The sequence below is a fragment of the Sturnus vulgaris genome, chromosome 5 (genome assembly GCF_052056855.1).
Source record: "Sturnus vulgaris isolate bStuVul1 chromosome 5, bStuVul1.hap1, whole genome shotgun sequence".
Taxonomy (NCBI): Eukaryota; Metazoa; Chordata; class Aves; order Passeriformes; family Sturnidae; genus Sturnus; species Sturnus vulgaris.
Genome location: NC_142247.1, coordinates 65,638,668 through 65,659,575, shown reverse-complemented (window position 1 = coordinate 65,659,575; position 20,908 = coordinate 65,638,668). Strand labels below are relative to the sequence as shown.

Genomic DNA, 20,908 nt, shown 5'->3' with positions numbered 1-20,908 from the left:
TAGGAAGGATTTGATAAAAACTTGGTTCTGATCAATGAGACAGGAAAAAAACTGGTGGCAAAGACAGAAAGGCCAAGGCACTTAGTGGTTTTTATAGATTGGGTTTGTCCTGTAGTCTCCCAGGTTTCTGTGTGAAAGCATTAGCTGTAGTAGAAAGACAAAGATGTAGAAAGTACTTAAATCAGTTTGATATGCAGGAACTTATGGCACTAAATGGGATGGATCAAAAAGTGCTGAGGGAGCAGATTCCATTGCAAAGTCAGTCATCTTCAAAAAGTTGCTGGGAAAGTTTTCTAATGACCAGAAAAAAAAGCAAACTCTGTGCCCATCTTCAAAAAGGAGCTCCACATGAAAACTACCAGGCAGTTTGGCAAACGTGGCCACTACCCTTCTTGAGAAAGTTACAGCACAAGTCCTCTTGGAAGCCATGTCCAAGCAGACAAAAGACAGGAAGGTTATTAAAAACAGACAGCATGTGTTTAACGCCAGGCAAATTGCTCCATCAGGCTTTCAGCATGATTAACTATAGCATCCTTATATCCAAATTAGGGAGACCTGTACAGAAAAATAGACAGAACTATCAGGCTCAAAGCGGTTGTGCTCATTTGCATCACGTCCAACTGCTGGAGTGTTACTATTTGTATCTTTCTGACTAATGGTATGCAACGTCTCTGCTACTGATGTGAGCAAGGCATGGAACACACCCTCTGCAAATCTCAGCTTGGAGAGCAGTAGATACACTAAAGAGCAGGGCCTCTCTGCTCCACCCAGGTGGGAGAATGAGCGAGTAGGAACATCTTGAGGTTGAAGAATGGTAAGCAGAGAGTCCTGTATCTGGGAAGGAGTAACTCCATCCACCAGGATAGGCTGTCCCAAAAGCAGCTTTGCAGCAAACATCCAGGTGAAAGACATTCCTGCAGTATGTGGCTGTGATGAAGAATGCCAGAGGCAGACTGACCTCTGCTACCTCAAGTGTGGCTGGAAGGTTGGAGAAGGTGATTTTTCTCAATATATTCAACAGTTGTGAAACTGCATTAGGAGTACAGCGCTCAGTTTGGGGCTGACCAGTCCTGGAATGACACTGATATGGTGGTGACAGTCATCACGATGGCAGTCCAATACTGAAACACAGACCCAGAGAAGCTGTAAAGTCTTCATCCACAGGGACATTCAAAACCCTGCTGTTCAGGACAAGGAGCAATCCGACCTCATTGACTCTACTCTGAGGGGGTTGCTTGGAGGGGGTGTCCTCTACACGCATCTTCCAGTCCCTCTTCTTGCTTCAGGCGAGCGAGGCTTCTTCAAGCTTCAACTGCTGGCGAGCACGTCCTTAGCCGCAGAGGGAAGGATAGCGGGAGGCAGCAGCCGCAGGGATGGCCGCGGGTCCCCGCTCGGTGCCTTCGGACGCGGCGGGTGCGCGGGGTGGGGGCGCCGGTGCCTTTAAAGGCCGGGGCGCGGGGCGGGCCGGCAGCGCGGGGGGCACCGCCCGCCCGCCCGGAGCATGCGCTGCGCGGGGCGGCGGAGCGCGGCGGGCGGCACCGCCGCACTCCCCCGGCAGCCGCGGCGGCAGCCAGCGAGCCCCAGCCCGGCCAGCCACAGCCTGGCCCCGGTGCTGCCGCCGCGCGGGGCCGTGGTGGCGGCCGCGGACCCCTGAGCGCCCGCGGGGGAGCGGGGCTGCGAGCCGCTCCCCAGCCCGGTCTGCGCCCGACGGGAGAGGCGGCGAGCCGCGGCGGCCATGGGCAACGAGGCGAGCCTGGAAGGAGGCGAAGGGCTGGGCGCCTTCCCCGAAGGGGCGGCGGCAGCCGGGGATGGCGGCGGCCCCGCGGCTCCCTTGCAGAGCCTGGTCCCGGCCGGGGTGGAGGCGGACCTGAGCCAGCTGAGCGAGGAGGAGAGGAGGCAGATCGCCGCTGTCATGTCAAGGGCGCAGGGGCTGCCCAGAGGGAACCTCGCCGGCGCGGAGCCGCCTCCCATGCAAAGGCATGCACGGAAAAATCTCCCTTCTCCCGCTCCTCCCTTCCCCCTTCTCCGTCTCCTCGCGGTGGGGCGGGGGGCGAGTCGCAATACGATCTGGGCCCGCTGCAGCCGAAGCCGGCGTTCCATTTTGCTGGCAGAGGGAGGGACGGGGTGGCTGCACGGGCGCGGGCACCAGGACGGAGCCTGCACCCTCTGGCTTTTCCCACTACAGCGGTCTCCGCTCACAGCGGCGGTCCTCGTTTCCGTGGGCTGCGCCCTCCTTTCCTCCCTTGCACTGATCTGGAGCACGGGCAGGTTCTGTGTCGGGGCGGGGAGAGATGTGCATACACCGTTCTGGTTTTCCGTGTGCGAGTGTGTGCTTTAGGGGCTGGATGCCCCACAGCTCTGGTAGTAGCCAGGGAACCTCTGCTCGGGGAGGATGGGTTCTGCAAGCGTCTGGAGAGAGAATCTTGTTGAATCTTCCAAAGCTTTTTTGCATAATACGTTTTCTGGCCGTTACTCTGCCAGTTCTGAACCTCTACAACTATCATTTGGCTTCATTAAATAGTCATGGATTGAGGAGGTGTGTTTCAGCCTATTTTTTCACCCTTTCTTTCTTCTCGTTTTTTTTTTTTTTTTTCCTTTATTAGTTGAAGGGGAGAGGCCAAATTATAGATTAAATTGATTGCCACGGTATTCAGTGTTCTGGAGAGTCATGACTTTACCTCACTGTGCTTCTGTGAAGGCTGGGGTAATTTCCTTCCCCGTTCATTCCCTGCCCCTCACCGTGTTCACAGCCCGACGTGCAACAAGCCCGCTCCCCGCCCGGCTCCTGGGGCTGCCGCTGTCCTTGGTGCTGAGCCACCGGCCCCGTGTCGCTGTCCGCCACGCGAGCCACCAGCCATGCCCGGCCCCGTGTCGCTGTCCTCGGTGCTGAACCCCCTCCCGCCCCGGCCCGTCAGCCCAGGCCGGCGCCTCTGTTGCTCTCCGGCTCCGGGGCTGGGTGTGTTGTTTGTCTTGAAGGAGGAAGCTGAAAGGAGCCTCCTCGAGTGTTTCACGGTGCATTGACCTCACCCCACATAAATGCATATTCAGTTTATATAATATCAGGTTTATATAAGTGAATTCTAGAAGAGAGGCAAGGAGGGTGGGACTAAATTAATTTTTGGGCAAATTACTGGAGTCACTGAGATTGTACCTGAGATGATGGTCTCCATTTTTTAAAACTGGAAGTCAGATCTTCCTATTTAATGTCTTGCTTAATTATTGATCAGACATTAGCACTGTGTAAAATAAAAATTTCCATTCAATTGAAATCTCTGCACAGCTTCTATAGATGTTAATGAGGAAAAGAAATATTTTTTAGTTCCATGAAACTAAGCTCAAAATTTCCTTTTGTATAACCATCTATGAACAAAGACACAAGTACTTTGAAACTTACTTTTTACAGGAACATTAGCATGAAAAAATAAAGCTAGATGTTCTTGGAAGTCTTTAGAATAGGCTAAACTCATCGCAATGTGAATATCTCTGCATTTATAAATGGCTGCTTTCCTACAAACATATTTATATCAGAAGCTACTTTGATCTTGTTAGCATACCATACTCCCACCCTCTATTTAAAGTAAAGGGACTCTAAATTTGTGAATTACAGCTTTTTACCTTGCGTCAGAATGTCAGCTTTGACTATTATAGCAGTTCCCATCATAGTATCTTCTTGCCTGTCCCACTGTAACGAAGTTACTACTTGTCTCTTGGTTTGTGGCTTTATTTGGTCCTCTTGCTGTTTGCTTTCTTTGCTGTTGAGAGCTACCAAGAATGGCAGCGGTAATTATCAAGAACCTCATCCAAACAAAACCCTTGGAGTAAGGCTTTTCTAAGGATTACAGATCACCCTCTTCACCCAGACTAAAACTGGAACTAGGTTTTTGGTTGGTTTTTTTTTTTTTTTTTTTTTCTTTCCAGTCCAAATGTTAAGCGACAGAGTGTGATCAAAAGAGAAATTCTGGCTTCTAGTCAATATAGCTTAGTATTTTGGCAGTGTCCGTATTGTAGTGTCTGTTAGTTTTTAACATTAAATAGCTCTTTCCTTTGTGATTTCCAATATAGCCCTAAAGTGTACGAATTCCTTATGATTGATGGTATCCTGAGGCAACAATTTTTGCAAATGCAGACTTTTTAATAGTAAGTAGTATATATGCCAGGTAACATAGTTGCACCTTAAAATGAATGCTGTACATTCTAGAACTTCTGTAGACTGAGCTTTTAAGTCTTGTGAATTTTAATATAAGCATTTAGATCTAGAGCACCTAAAGTGAACTGTCTAATTAATATGTCCCTACTAATTAAAAAAAAAAAAAGAAAAAAAAAAGAAAATTTCATTCTGAAGGTTCCAGTGAGATGTTTAGGATCTGTGGAAATCTTTCTATCCTATTTCAATTACCTGGCTTTAGAAAATTCATGGTTGGGAAATTTATCTGAAACAAACACAGTCAATTTGTAAGCAAGTTCCATTTGTTCTAGCTTCATCAAATGACTCTGTAACTGTGCCAGTGTTCACTTCCTGAGGAATTATTCTGTATCTGAAAGGATTAGATGGCCAGCTGAATATATGAACATCTAATACAGCTGCTTGGGTTTTTTGGTTTTTTGGGTTTTTTTCCCAGTTCAATCAGTTGGTCACAATAGATATCAATAAAAAAAAGAATTGTGCTGCATTTTGATAAGAAATGGTAAGATGTCTTGCTGTGTGTTGCACTTCTGAAGTATATTTATGGTGTATTTTCCAGAAGAAATATATATTTTTAATAAATTAGCTCCTAGAGTATGCATTGGTTCATACATGTCTTGTCTGTAAATATGAAAAGATCTAACTACCTTTGAGTTGCATTTTTACTGCATTTGTCTTTGAAACTATTAATACTGATGAATGGGGAAAAGGCACGCCTTCCTAACAGGTGTTTATAGTTATGGAATTGAAGAACTAGACCAATGATCCTTTTGTTAAATCTCTGATTACTCCAAAGTAAGCTTTGATTTGGCTATAATATGTAAATGAATAGAGACGAGTTCCATGAATCAAGACCAAAGTGAGAGAAAACATAGCAGCACAAAGGAAAGCATTATGTGAGGAAGAACTAAATTATTTTGTGTGTAGAGTCTGGTTTGAAGGCTTTAAAACAATTATGGGTTTTTCATGATTCAAAAGATTTGCAAGATAGAAAATTCTAGTCAAATAAATACAAGATGTATTTTGAGGATTAAGATTTTTCAGTATCAGTGTGTAGTTGGTTGTTAAATGGTTGTAGAAAAGAAGACTTCAACACTCAGGCACCTCAAACTAAATGGAGCAAGTCCTGGCTTTTGACAGAAGTAACATTTCTCAAAAAGACTGTCTTTTTCAAGGCTTTTTCTTCCACTACTTAACCACGCTCTGTCTCCATTGCTTAGAAACATTGTTATGTACAAAGGCAAGACAAGTCAGGTCTTCAGAATATACCAGTAGCCTTGAAGAGAATCACCGGAGTTTATTGCCTGGATTCATGGGTTTTAATCTCACTTCAGAGCCTGATGTCTGATCAGGTGGAAATTTATGGAACATGTTATTTGATAAAAATGCAAGCTGGAGCAGCATTCTACCAGTCTACAGTTATTTTTCTTGCTAATTTCCAAGTTAAATTTTTGAAAACAGTTGGGGTTTTTTGCTTGGGTTTTTTTGTTTGGGGCTCTCCCGTCCTCCCATTCTGTTCTACCTTTACATTATAAGGTTTGGGCATGGGCATGGTACCCTATATATATACCTGGACCTGTATTCCAACAGCACTGTTGATTTTTTTCTTTTTTTTCCCCCCTTCCCTTTTCGCTCATTGTTGAATGAAGTCTTCCAAGAGTTTGAACATTTACAAATATGAATGCTGGAAGTATACCAGGCTGCTGCTAATAGACTAGTTGAAATGTTTTGTATGGTAAGCAGTGCCTCTTCAGATAAACCTAGAGCACTTATCTAAATAATGAGAAACAGAACTGCAGGTACACCTACCTATTTGCTAATCAGAGCATAAAACTGCTCTTTTAATAAGCAAAAATGCCAAATATTTGAAAGAATTAGATTATTGTTGGGCTTTTCTGAGCTATCCTCTTTATTAATTAATCCGTGTTCGCTGATGCCAGTGGAAAAACACCTATTCACCTCAATGGCTTGCACATTAAGGTTGTAAACTTCCAAATCTTGTGGTCAATACATACAGAAGAATGGGAAAGGATAAATGGAATTGTGGAAGGCTGGAAATAGTTTGTTCTTAACAAGTCGTACTTGAGGAAATTTTTAATTAACAGAAAAAGTCAGATACAAGATTACAAGAAACCTTGTGTTGTGAGAATTGCACACACAGAAATGTCTACCACTTAGCTTTGTCCTTTTGTATTGCCATTGCTAGCCACATAATGGAAACTAAATGCTAATCAGAAATACTGATAAACTCATGGTGACATTAACAATGTCAAATACATTTTTTTTTATGTAGCCACTCTAGATGGTTCTGCAGACATCTGAAAAAACTCTAAGCATTTATTTATCTATTTATTTGTCAGGGAATGCAGTTAAATCGAGTAAGTCATCGTTTATTTTGCTCATGAATACCCAAGAAGAAATGTCCTGTCTGGCAAACTAAGATCACAGCTGACTGCTTCTCTTAAAGTGAAAATTTTATATTAGCAACATTTCTGTGGCACTGAAGAGAACACCCTATCTTCCAGCAGAAGCTCAGTGATAGCACTGTATAGAATATTTTATTACATCCCTGAGCATCAGCAGGAAATACAATAGTATTTCCCCTGCTATAACCAAATATAGCAACAAATAAAATATTGTGCTACATATGAAGCCATGACTTTGATTTGGGTTCCTACATTCTTAGTTTCATTTTTTCCTGTATGAACAGAAAGCAAAATACTGTTGCATGAATTTTTCCCAGTTCTCTACTGTGATGTGTTGTGGGTTTTTTTAATACTGGTCAGTGTGAGTTCTTGAGATGATGCTGAGTAGCAGGTAGCTATTTGCAAAGAGGAAAAAAAAAGGTTCAGGGCTAACTGTGAACTGAAATGTGTTGTATTTGATGGAGAACTCTTCTGATTTGTGAGTGAGTGGGTGCCAAAATAAATACTTTACGAAGAAGTATCTATTCCTTAATATACATGAATTTTAGGAGTTTAAAGCCTTGCTGCATATTGAGTTGTAAATATATCCAAATTTTGTACAAGTATGCAGAAGACAAGTACATAAGCATTTTGCATTGTGCGTTGTTTTTTTGTTTTTTTTTTTTTTTCTGTATGCCTATACTTTGATCTGCTAATTTTGACAGCCCTGTCTCTTTTAGTCTTCTGTCTCCCTGTTTTTATATCCTGAGGAGTAGGGTGGAGAGTTAATAATTTGGATATAAGTATAATAGGAAGTTCTAGCTTTGATCTCCTCAGAAACCTGAAGAAAAAGATATCTGGTTAAATGTTATATTTGATTATTTTTTGAAGAATGAAACAATCTATGGCTCAATACTTGTACAAGTCTTTAAAGAATAATAATTATTTAAATACTTTTTACATGCACCTTGTTATAAACCTTGGTCTTGAAAATGCTTAAACACTGAGAAACTTTACAGCACTACCAGTGCACTTCCAAGGTTACTGGTGCATCTTATTTGATCTAATTTTTCTCGTATTATACATTATTTTAATTTTATGACATTTTCTCTCTGCAGACATCCTGAACTTGATACAAGCCGCCATCCCAGACAACCAGGTAAGCCTCCAGATCCAGGACCATCAGGTTTAAGTAAAAGCAGAACAGTAGATGTGCTGAAGACAGAACAACGGGCACCTGGACGGAGCCCTTCTACTCTTAGTCTACGGGAATCAAAGTCCAGGACTGATTTTAAAGAAGATCAGAAGCCAAGTATGATGCCCAGTTTTCTCTCAGAAGCCAATCCATTGAGTGCAGTCACTTCAGTTGTGAACAAATTCAATCCTTTTGATTTGATATCGGATTCAGATACTACTCATGAAGAAGCCGGTAGGAAACAAAAAGTTGCCCCAAAAGAGCAAGGAAAACCTGAGGAGCAGAGGAGCCCTGCGAAACATCCAACTCAGCCACAGTCTCCAAAGCCAGCTGTTCAACAAGGACCTGTCAGACCTACTGTCCAACAAACTGAGTCTTCCAAGCCAGTGCCTCAGCAGCAGCAGCCTGGGGAACCAAAGCAAGTTCAGAAACCAGGCCATGGCCAACCAGCAGATGCTAAGCAAGAGCAAGCGAAACAACCACCCCAGCTGAGAGGACCACAGAAATCTCAGCCACAACCAGAACCAACGAAACCTGTTCAACAACAAACTTCTGCAAAACCTTCGTCAGGCCCAACAAAACCATCCCCACAGCAACCAGACAGTAAAATGACATCCCAAACACCACCTCCCACAAAACCATCATCACAGCAGCCAGGACCTGCGAAACAACCATCACAACAGCCTGCACGGCAAGGAGGTCCTGTAAAACCATCTTCCCAGCAGGCAGGGCCTCCAAAACAGCCTTCTCAGCAACCTGCACCTGAAAAGCCATCTGCTCAGCAAACAGGACCTGCAAAACAACCACCTCAGCCTGGATCTGGGAAGCCACCTCCGCAGCAAACAGGGCTTGTCAAACAAGTGCCACCCCAGGCAGGGCCTACGAAAGCACCTTCTCAGACTGCAGGACCTGCAAAACCACCCGGCCAGCAACCAGGGCCTGAGAAACCCCCGCAGCAAAAGCAGGCAGGTGCAAGCCAACCCACCGAGTCTGCCCCAAAGAAAACCTTCTGCCCTCTTTGTACAACCACCGAGCTGCTGCTGCACACTCCCGAAAAGGCCAACTACAACACGTGCACCCAGTGTCACACTGTCGTCTGCAGCCTGTGTGGATTCAATCCTAATCCTCATATCACAGAGGTGAGTCATTTTCAAACTGGTGTTCATTACCAGAGCAAACAATTCAGTTTACCTTTGCTATGTTGAAACACCAGATGTACTACAGTATATCATCATGATAATTTAACAAGTTTAGTAAAAAATTAATGCTATTTCAGAAAACTGCTTATGAGTAAAACAGGGTGGAACTGGAGGAAAAAAAAAGAAGGTAATGGTTCTCTGCTCATATAGATTTAGAAATGTGTTCTCATCTCTTCATATCAAAAGAGGAGAAAACCCAGTGTGACTTTTGTCTCATTCTGATTGTTTTTAATCATCTGGTGTCTATGTTTATAATCTGACCACAATACTCATGTGCAAATATCTTTATAGATAAATAATATTTTCTGCTCTAAGAACTAACTAAGCAAAAACAAAAACAACAAAAGATCAGTCTTCATTACTCCAGTGTGTGGCTTAGGAAAGGATGTGGAGTGGATTTGTTTTACAACTGTGTCAGTGTTCAGTTGTGTTAGTTGAAAGCCTGAGTCATGAGTTTGACTTGCTGGTATGTGGGTTATTTCATTCTTGTGGGATGTTAAGATCTCTGTGGACTATTTCCAACCTTGATTACCATTCTTACTGTAATTCTATAACATAAAAATGGAGTAGAGAGCAATATTAGGACTTCAAATGAATTTATTTTAACCTGATTTATTGCTTATACATATCCTTTATTGCTCTGCATGGGAATGAAGCTTCATGCAACTGTTTGATCAGTTTCTTGTACATCCTGATATGCTACTTTTAAATTTGCAAAGTAATTGGAGTTTGTTTTCAGTACCAACACTTTTACCAATTTATGGAAATTCAAGCATAGTAGACCTGGCATCAAAGGCTAAGTAATGATAATCAAAAGGGATATTTGGGAAACTTTTTTTTTGTCTTGCTTTGGTATTAATTTAGCTGATCTGAGATGCACACGGGAAGAAGTACAGACTACTACTGTATTTTGAACCTGATCAATACTACCTGTATATTTAAAATTGAATCAGAGAATTTCTGAAGCTGGAAAGGTGCTCTGGATATGTTGTAGTCTAAACTTCTGCTCAAAGTAGTGTCACCTCAAGCAGGTTTAGACAGTGTTAAATATCTTTAAGGATGGAGGCCTGACAGCCTTTCTGGGCAACCTGTGTATTCATTAACACAGTGATTTAAGGACACTGCTAGCTGCTCGTTTTCTTTCCAGCACGTTTATTTGTAGCTACCTGGTAACAAACAGCAGACTTTTTGCATCCAGCAATATGATATTTGGATTTTTTTGGTTAAAATTGCAAATTTAAGCCCGAAAAAAAATAAATGCAGTAACCACTGGTAGCACATTGCTTGGTTTAGGAGGGTCATGTCTTGAGTTTAGGGAAACTGAGGATTGAGATATCTGGCATCGAAGCCTAGACTGGAAAAGGCATGACTTGAACATCTGTGTGCAGAAACTTCAGAGCATCTGCAGCTAACCAGGTGGCTGTATATATTTCAGGGTCTACATGAGGAAAGGTCATTCTGGATTGTTAGTGTAAAAAAAAAAAAAAGATATATAACAGGCAAGAAGTGTGATGGATAGATGGATAGATATTAAAGTAAATGGGAAAGTTTTTTTTGCAAACCTTTGCCTTCCAATTCTGCCAATGTTTTTAAGCCAGAACTTCTTATATTTATTTGTGAGTTCTGAGTTGTTCATGTCTGTAGTGTGCTCCTGGAGTCTCTTGAAACCCTTAGTTTGTTTTCTTTAAAATCTTCAGATTTCCTGTGGAATTGGTCAACAATTTTGATGTGTTCAAATGAAACAGGTTTTGGGAGAGAGTTTATGTAAGAAGATTTCCAAGTATTTGGAAATTCTGTGAATAACTACTAGTTTTTGAAATGGGTACTCTGTAAGTGTGAAATTCAGGACTTTGAGACAATAAATACAGCTGCACTTAAGACTAACTGATTGCATACATATGTAAAAGCAGATTTGAATTTCATATTACACATTCAAATAAACACAGGATATGCATTTATTTCACGATGAAGTCATTTCAGAAAATGAAGGTATTGGACATCTAATTTATTCAGCTATTAGTTCCAATCTCCTGACTCCCACTTAGGCTTTTCTCATTTGCTCAGCTTTGCACCACCAGCTGTCTTGCTGAAACTTCATTGTGGGTTTCCTGCTCCAGTCTGCCATTGAAGTCTGATAAAAATCACATTTGACTTTATTACTGAATATTGGAATCAAAATTAATGGAACTTCCTCTGGCACGTACTTTTTCACTTTTTTCAGCTGTCAAGGTTCTCGCTTGAGTTATTATTAATTTTGCCTTCTACTTTGTTTACTTTAAGTATTTAGCTTTTTAACAAAAGTTTCTGATTCCCTTTTTACAATACTTTACCCATTTCTTCCCATCTATCAGGAAGATCATGGTTTGTAACTTGCTTGTCAGTTTTCTTGCTTATGGTGCAATTTTTTCTTTTGGCTTCTTGTATTTTAACTTCTCCTGAAGTACTGTTGGTCACAAATTCTGTGTCTTACCTTTGGACTTACTGACTTTAGCTTTCTCTATTGATTTTTTTTTCTTTTTTTTTTTTTTTTTTTTTGCCATTTTTCTTGATTCTGGAATCCTGCATTGTGCTTTTCCCATGTCTTTTATAACTACTGATTTTATTGCTTATGTTAAACACATTGCTTATGAGGAAGCAAATAGTTTCAAATTGGATGTAGGGAATGGAAGGCATTTATTTAGAAAAAAAAATTACTTTTGTTCTCTAAAATTTTCCCTTTGTGCAGCTGCTGGAATTGCTTTCCTATGAGAGTCTCCTTACAAGTTTAATACAAGGTAGCTCAGTCTCCAGAACTAATTGAGTGAATAATTTTTCCAATGTAAATCTTTCTACATTTCAATGTTCTATATTTCTAGCTGATCCTGAAAAGAATTTAGAAGCTTTAAAAACTGACTTAGGAAGTAGATTGCACACATTGTAAAGCCATTATAAAATGCAGATAAAAAAAATTAATTCATTTTATTCATTTGAACCTCTATTTAAAATTCAGTAGTACATGCACTCTGTCTGTTTTAAGTCACTAGAGAGAACTCTGTAACTAAGAGCAGAAAGTGATACCTGTATTGCCACAAGGTCAGACCCCTTGAACTGTTTCTCTGAACCATCTGACATTGCAGTCCTCTTGGGGAAGAAGGATAGTTGGTGTCTTGCTTTTGTACAGCAGCCTGGAGAGAAAACCACCACACATAAGTGTTCAGTAACATATGTCTCTCTAATCTGTCTAGGTATTCATACTCCACTCATCACCATGGCACATGACTGCCTAGCAACAGTTGCATAAAGTAATGGGAAAATTATATAAGCATGTTTGAGGTCTGCTACTCTATTTCATTTGCCTTTCATGTGCATCAGAACCTTGTAGGAAGTATATATTTTATTATGTAGTGACTTATTTTTCTAAATGTTTTACCATTTTATTTTTCCAAACCCACTCCCATGAGCCATTAGCAACAGAAACCAGCCCTTCCCAAAAAAAGATTCATCCCATTAGAACATTTGAATAGGAGTAAGCTTTCTGAAAATGAACAAAGACATCTTGAGGAAAAAAGGCAAAAAGCATGAGCTGCTATAGTTAAATCTAATTGATCAGTGCATATGCTCAATAGCTGGAGTAAATTTTCACTCTCTGTGAGATATTTATTGGAAGACACATGCAACACAGACTGAGCAAGGGTTTAAAGTATAATGACAAAGTCATTACATTCTTTATGATGGTCATCTGTAAAGCTGATGATCAAGCAGACTATTAAAGCTGTTAATGTTGGATATTTGGCTGTGTGGGCTCGGCTCCTGGAGCCCACCTGTGATGAAAATTGTACATTCAAATAATGTGAAGCTGTGTATTGATATAAGATTTGTTTATTTGCCAAAAGTTCTTCTGGGTGGAGATAAAGTGAATTCTTAAAAAGGGATAAAAATTCCAAGAGTAGGGATAACAAACCTCCAACTGTTGACTATCTCCAAGTGGAGAGTATAGTTTCTGATCAAGTAGAACTTTTTACTGGATTGTACATTTATTTTTCAATTCAACATGAAAAATTTTTAACTCAGTCTGAAACATTTTCTTTTTTTGTTGTTATTGTAAACTTTTGTGGGGGAGGGGATATTTTTTCACCTTTTTTGGTAGGGCTAGAAATTTTCCATATAAATTGTACTACATCTTATTGCTTTGATTTTCTTTTTTTTTTTTTTTTCTGTTTCTGCCTCTGTTTTTATTTACAATCGTATGACAACATTTGATTTTAAAATGTAGTATTTTAGTTCATATATTTATAATAATTTTTGGTATTTGTATTTTCCTTATTAAAATCCTGCAGCTCTAAATCTCCAAAACATACTTGGGCATGAAGTAGGATCAGTAACTATACAGAATTTAAACAGTCAGAAAAGCATTAACTTTCTTCTGCTATTTTCATTATCATTAGGTTGTATAGAGATAACAATATATAATAATTTAAAATAAGGAAGATGGCCATAATTGTTGTGGTAAATCCAGGTAAGTTTTGCTTATGCTTACAGTAAAATTAATAGAAATTACTCTATTAAATCTTTGTTGATTACATGATAGTAAAGGAAGCTGTTGATTGAAGTATTCCCTGTGGTTTGCAGTCTAGACCCTGCTGTGTTGTAGTAGTAGAGGAACCAGAATGCAACTTGGACTGTAAACAATGTATAAACAAGGATAAAACTGCCATCACTGTGGGTGATGCAGTGACATGCAACAAAATCTTAAGTTTTTTTAATATTAGGAAAAATGGCTTTGAATCTGTACACCCTATATGAACTTGGTGGAGGGGATATAAGGGTTATATAAGTAAAGCAGAAAAAAAAGCAAGGATCTAAATCTGATTATCAACTGTTATCATAAGTTGTATTAGAAATGAGTTTAAAAAAACTTCAACAAAACCCAAGACTTTTAAAAAATTTTCGAAGTATTAATTTAATTTAATTACCAGCTCTTTATTGTGCTGAAGTAAAGTGAGAAGAGTTCTGTAAAGCTGATGGACTTTAGTGTGGGTTCAAATTGATCAGAGAGCAGATGCAAACAAGACTTGTTTAGCTGTCATTTAAAAGCCATAAAAGTGTGAAATATTTGCTTTAGTACAAAGAATACTTGGGGTGTTCCAGAGTTACTAACACTGCAATTTCTATGCAAATGGGGATTATTCATAATTTTTGTGATGAAATGAAGTTAGTAGAGTTCCTATAGTTCTGCCCCTAGCCACAACTGCCACATAGACATTTGGGAAAATTGTAAAGGTCCTCAAGTAGAAGGGTTATGGAAGTACAGGGTATTGTTTCTCTCCATGGAATATTCTTAAACAAACTCCCAAATTGTTTCTGTCTTAGAGGAAGACTGTGTGCCTACAGTTCTGTTTTACTTTAAGGATTAGTTCTAGAAATAGCAGTGATGCCCTGTGGTTTTTTTTACCTTTTTTTTTCCCTTTTCTTTTACATAAGGGGCTGAACATGGAGGCAAAACCCCTCTGTATGGGGAATTCTGTCCCAATAATTTAATTGAGCAATATTCTACAATATGCTGGAGTGTTTTCTCATTAGTCCAGAAGGCTGGCCCGTCCAGTTTTTAACACAAGTAAATAATAAATTAATCTGCATAGCTAAAGATGTCAACTGCAGTCAGCCATCTGCGCCAGTATTGCTGTTGCTCAGCAACTGTAATTTACTACTATGTGAGGCCATGTGATGTGGGTGGTGTTTGCTGGGCAGTCACTGGGCAGCACGGCCCAGCCCTGCTCTCACCAGACAGATTAATCCTTTCCATGATTTGCTCCGTGCAGCACAGATGAACTTTGTTAACCTTTTCTTGGCCACTCTCTTGATTTGCAGTTATGTTTTTTGTCAATCGTTCACGTGTTTCTGGAATATTAAATCGCAGTGCAGTTGATGAAAGCAATGAGCATTTGTTGCATTACTACATGATGCAGTGCACTGAGCTGTGTTTAAAAGTCTTTTTTCTTACTATGTGCATGAGGCAGCTTAATCATATCCTTGACTATAAAAAACCCTAGGTTTTAGATATTCTGAAATGCTAAATTAAAAAAAAAATCAAAAGATTATATTCACTATTTTGCTTTATGATTCTAATTATGTAAGCTATAAAATAATAGTTCCCCAAACATTCATAATTCATATGCAAACTACAGATTTTTTTGTATTGGTAATTTAAGCAGAGTAGTGGAGTATGTTTTAAGATTGTGATAACTGCATAAAATAATTCATTCAGTAGTGTTTAGTAGCTTTAGAACAGCTAAGTAGCATTTTAAAATAGTTTTTCAATATGTCTATTTAAAAAGCTTGTGCCAGCATTAGTTTAGCACTAAGCTACAGAGCTTGTAACCACTGCTGTGGTTTGTGGAATGGATACCCATGGACCATGCTGCTGACTGGAATCCAGTGTCATGTTTGTGAGCATCTTGAGTCAGTGTTTCCTGGCAAACTCATCATATTCCTGAAAGGAAGGTAAATATGTATTTTCTAGTGATGATGTATTTGCCTGAAATGAGCATCAGTTGCATACTCTGTACAATTGTTAAATGTTTGGTTCAGTGTAATTACTTTGAACATCTGAGGACTTACTCATGGAATGATGGTGTAGAAAAAAAAAACAACCTTGCTCCAGTATTGCTTAAGCTTCTTTAGAAGACATTTTAACTCGTATGTTTATGTACCAATTTAATTTGGTTTGCGATAGTTGTTTTTTTTTAATTTTTTGTTCCTAACAAGATTTTCTGATTTCGTTTATTGTCTCAGAGTATTCTTCCACACTGCATGAAGCTGCATAAAATCATGTGCTTGAGCACTTTATTTTTCATATTTTTCTCATCATCTTGGCAAAAACGTCTGCTAAGAGCCAAATCTGGATTCGTCACTGCTCTTTGAAATTGTCAGGGACCAAATAAGTTACTGTGTTTTCAAACAAGAAGCTAATTTTGTCAATAAAGCTTTGGAGCTGAGCAGTGTCAGCAAAATCCATTTACATATCTCTGGTAATGTAAAGGGATGTTAATATTTTATGTGTATTTTAAGTTTCTTTTTATAGCAGCGAATGACTTCTAAATGAGAATGAGATCCATTCACTTGGAGTGCAGCTCTGCTTTACAGAAGGACTGTTAACATGGCTTCTGAGAGCCACATTCATATTGTGTGCCAGTAATTTTTATATTAAATATGTTCAATCTGCAAGTCAAAATTTATTTCTCATGTACTTCTGGAATTATAGAATCAAGATAGATTCTCTTCCTCCCCTACATCATCTGCAGGGATAGAAATTAAGCATGCCAGGCAATGCACTTGCTGACAGCTTTCCTGTTGCTTTTGATGGGTATGTGTTAGAACAAATCTCAAACAGTTTGAAAAGAATGAATAGACACTGCATTGCCTTCAACTGTGTTGGCTTTGTTTGGGATAGGGAGAAGTACTGAAGTATAGTTGCTATTTGTTATTAGTGTCAACTGTTAGCTTCCCTTTATGCATTCATAATCTATGGAATGTAGTGTTTTTATAATTTTTTTCAAAGTAATTCTCCATGGGTGTTTTATTAATAAAATACAGAATAAATTCACTTGGTCAAACTAAAAGAGTTGATGAATGAAGTTGATTGATGAATGCATAAAATATGTTTTAAGTACTTTTTTGTTGTTTTGAGGGCATATAGTTTCTACAGCAGTTAGAAAACAGTGCAGCAATTTTCTTTGCTCAGGAATTGAAATCTGAACAAAAATCCTGCATGAAATCTCAAGTTTACTGTCCTAGTTAGGGCACTTGTTGGCATGGGTCTCAGAATGAAGGTTTCTTCTAGAACTAAGATCCATGTGTTAAAAACAGACAGTTTGGCTTTCTCAGCATCAAAGAAGAAGAATCTCCCTCACAGACAGGAACTGCTAAAGCTCACAAGTTCCTCTGGAAAATTTTGCTTTTTAATTTCACATAAAGATATTAGGAATGTGGAGAAAGAAACTAGGAGGTCACAGAACTGCTGCCCAAGAACATTTTTAAGGATAGAGAAACACTTGTATTTTAGGTATCTACAGCAGCAGTAAGTTTTGCTTCATCTATAATAATGTGTAAGAGCCTCTGTATTTAATGGAAATCTGTTCCTGTTAAAATTTATGGAAAATCTCAATCAGGCAAATGTTTGATAGAAAACTATATCGCATAGCACATTTCATTTTGAACGCCTGCTGTTCCAATCACAGGACTATAGTTTGTGCAGTTTTGTATTTATTTGAAGATGTATGTAACCTATAATGACTTGAGCATTTCGGAACTTAATTCCTCCCACTAAAGTGCATGGGAGGAATTTTATGTTTAAACCAGAAAGATTTAAAAAATAATACTGTGAATTGAAACTTTGTACATTTTCCATTTTAAGTTCAGCCCTCATAGGATCTTGTCTTTCTCCACTGTAGAGCAGAGCCTACCTACTTAATATAAGAAATCTTAGTTACTTTGCCAAAGCCAGACAACTGTGACAGCCTGGTCTTTGATTACACTTAAGCCCTAGAAAGCCCTTAAGGATTAATCCAGAAATGGTATTAGTATGTATCTGATTAAATTATATAACTGATATCTAAAATCAGGAAAGGGGAGTGATCATTAAGCAAACAAAATGGGAGTTCAGATAAATGTAATCCTTGCTCAAGTCCTCTGTACAGGTCTGAACTTAATTCGTTTCATAATTCAAAGGAGAGTTTAAACGTGTTCCAGATTTTTTTCAGTTGTTTTCCCCTTTTGACAGTCATTTGCTATATGGTTGCAAGTAGAATAGAGAATTGTTTAAACAATCTAAAAAAGTTGCACTGAAAATGGAAGATAAGAGCAGCCTTATTATGAATGGAACTTTACAGCTGAGGCCAGAAACTGTGATTGCTTTGTGAAGCTCTTAGTAATAGTGAACTTATATGCCAGAGTGTGTGTTTATACCATGTTTATCAGAATAATGGAAGTAACTGTGTTTTAGGGAGATGTATCCAATTCCTAATGTTTGCTGTTGCAAAAATACAAGGCTGGCAAGGCACTCCAAAATAATGAATTCATTGCCTCAGTGCATGACATCAGGGCTCTTTCCTTCCAGTGAGCTCTGACGTTACGCAGACAAAATCTTTCTTTGCATGTAGTACCTCTAGATTTGTTCCACGGTGTATAGCAGAGATTTCATAGCGTCACAGAATCATTTATATTGTAAAAGAAATCTAAGACCATTGAGATCTGGGTGAGAAACAGCATCCAGGAATCTTCATCCTTAAGGGAAAAGGGGTTTATGTTGTGTGTTCTCCTACTTGCAGTTCCTCTCTGCAAATGCTGTAGCTGGCACCCTGCCTTTCACACTAAAGAATAGGAGAAGAGCTACAGGTGACCTGCTTAAATATCTGCTAGCAGGTGGAGGCCCATGGAACTCTGTACCATATTGAATGGCATTTTTGCTGCCTATAATGTTTCTGCTAGTGATGGAAAGTGGGGAAAGTAGCACGTGACTACATTTTAAGCAATTTGATCCTTTCTCAGGTGGTGAAGCTGGGCTTTTCTGTCTTATCAGAAATATGGTTTCTCTCTTATATAATACTGCTTGGAAATGATAAAAAATGTTTTATAGCTTTCATTATAATTGATGGGAAACAGGAGTAAATACATTATTTGCACTATTCCTTGTCTGTGTGAAGAGAGAGGCCTGCCTGTTGTATACAGAGGTGCAGTAATTACCCTAGAAACTTCTAATAACAAGGGAGATTTGGGAAACCTAATTATGGCTCTTGAAATACCATCAGGGCTCAGGCAAAACTCCTCACTGATTTTTGGATGAACACTTGCCCCCTGAAATTGGTGGTAATTCATAAGTCTGTGTTATACATGATGCCCATTTACGCATGTCTGTGGTTAATTCATTGGATACATATGTACTGGCAATACCTGTGCTCTGTAATTTAAACTATTAGAGAAAGCATAAGCTATATGAAGCACTTGATAGATGTATGCTTAAAGATAATTATGCATTTATTTTGTTTTAATTCTGATTATTGTTTTCTGTTAGCAGTCTTGATGTGTTAAACTCTTTTAGCAGTATTTGTCATTATTCTGGCAAATCATTTCTGTAAATGAATCACTGGGCCCCATGAAATTCCAATGCACTTTTTTTCATTCTGCTGGGTTTTTATCCTCCAGTATTCAACTGTGTGTAAACTGAATGTGAAGCCATTAGAATCATGGGCTCAGTGATAGCTTGACTCACAGTGATGTGGAGAACAATGAAAATAATCAGCTGTGCATGTTAATTGCAAAACACTCTTAGTGATATTTCTCCCTTTTTACGCAGAGGTTTAAAATATTGGAGCAACTTCTATATTAGAATGACTTAATATTATGTTTATTATATTATCTTTGTCATATCTTAATTATAATTGCCTTTACTTTTTTCAGATCAGCGAATGGCTCTGTTTAAACTGCCAGGTTCAAAGAACATTAGGAGGTGACCTAGCACTAGGTCATGGTCCTGGGCCACAGCCACCTGCACCCAAACAGAAGACACCCATTCCACCTTCAGCAGCTAAACCACCTCCCCAGCCACAGCCTGTTCAAAAGAAAGATGTAACTCCAAAACCTGATCCTTCACAGTTAGCAGATTCGAAAAAACCTCCACCACAAAAAAAGCAAACACCCTTGCCTGGGTCTCCTCCTGTAAAATCAAAACAACCCCGTTCAGAGCCCACTGAGATCTCTCAGCAAACAGATGCCACTCCAAAATCTGATCAGGTCAAGCCAGCACAGGCTGAAGAAAAGCAAAAACAACCCAGTGTACAGAAGTCTATAGCAGACACTGTATCTACCTCTGTAGCACCAGAGCAGAAGCAGGATTTGCCAGGCCCCAGACCTCCAACTCAACAGAAAGTGGCAGACTCCCCAAAGCCTGAGCTTGCCAAGCCATCCCAGGACACACATCCAGCCGGGGATAAACCAGATTCCAAACCTGTTCCACAAGTGTCCCGGCAGAAGTCAGATCCCAAGCTTGCATCTCAGCCTGGGGCTAGACCAGATGCTAAAGCTCAAAAGCCTGTTGAGCCAACGCAAACAAAAGATGATCCTAAAAAGTTACCAACAAAACCAAACCCAAAGCCTGATACAAAACCAGCTCCCAAGGGCCCACAAGCAGGAGCAGGACACAAGCCAGTGCCAGCACAGCCGGCACCTCAGCCCCAGCCACCTCAGAAAACTCCGGAGCAGTCGAGGCGTTTCAGCCTTAACCTGGGAGGCATCACTGATGCCCCTAAGCCTCAGCCTACAACACCACAAGAAACAGTTACAGGGAAACTCTTTGGATTTGGAGCTTCATTCTTCAGCCAGGCCTCAAATTTAATTTCCACAGCGGGTCAGACAGGGTCTCAGACATCAGGCCCCCCTCCGCCTGGTCCTGCAGCGAAGCAGCCCCAGCCTCCACCACAGCCTCCAGCCCCTCAAGCAGCCCCCAAAGAGGCTGGTCAGGCTCAGCCTCTTCCAAAAGCTGTTCCTGTAAAGAAAGAAGCCAAGCCTGTTACAACTGAAAAACCAGAACCATCGAAAGTGGATAGTGTTTTAACCAAAACATCGGATTTAGAAAAGAAGCCTGGTTCGGTTAAAGATAGCAAGCCTCAGGCTGCTGAAGCTAAGAAACCTGATGGGCTGTCGGAACCAGAGAAAGCTAGCCAACCTGAAATGTCCTGTCCCCTTTGTAAAACTGGACTAAATATTGGTTCTAAGGATCCCCCCAACTTTAATACCTGCACTGAGTGCAAGAAAGTTGTGTGCAATCTCTGTGGATTTAACCCAATGCCGCACATAGCTGAGGTAAGGTGATGGAGTCTGTATTCAGCCTGCATTCCTAATACAGGCTCCTTGTACTGTGGAGACATAAGTAGCTGGTTTTTAACTATTGAAT

At 40.0% G+C, this 20,908-nt stretch overlaps 1 protein-coding gene across 1 annotated transcript in view; it reads left to right on the top strand.

The window, feature by feature from the left end:
- Nucleotides 1-1,735: 1,735 nt before the first annotated feature.
- Nucleotides 1,736-20,908, top strand: part of PCLO (piccolo presynaptic cytomatrix protein) — a 322,162-nt gene continuing 302,989 nt past the window's right edge. Inside the window, exons 1-3 of the mRNA XM_088165885.1 lie at nucleotides 1,736-1,977; nucleotides 7,707-8,922; nucleotides 19,417-20,817. Coding sequence (XP_088022011.1) covers nucleotides 1,736-1,977; nucleotides 7,707-8,922; nucleotides 19,417-20,817 — 2,859 coding nt within the window. The remainder of the gene's footprint in view (nucleotides 1,978-7,706; nucleotides 8,923-19,416; nucleotides 20,818-20,908) is intronic.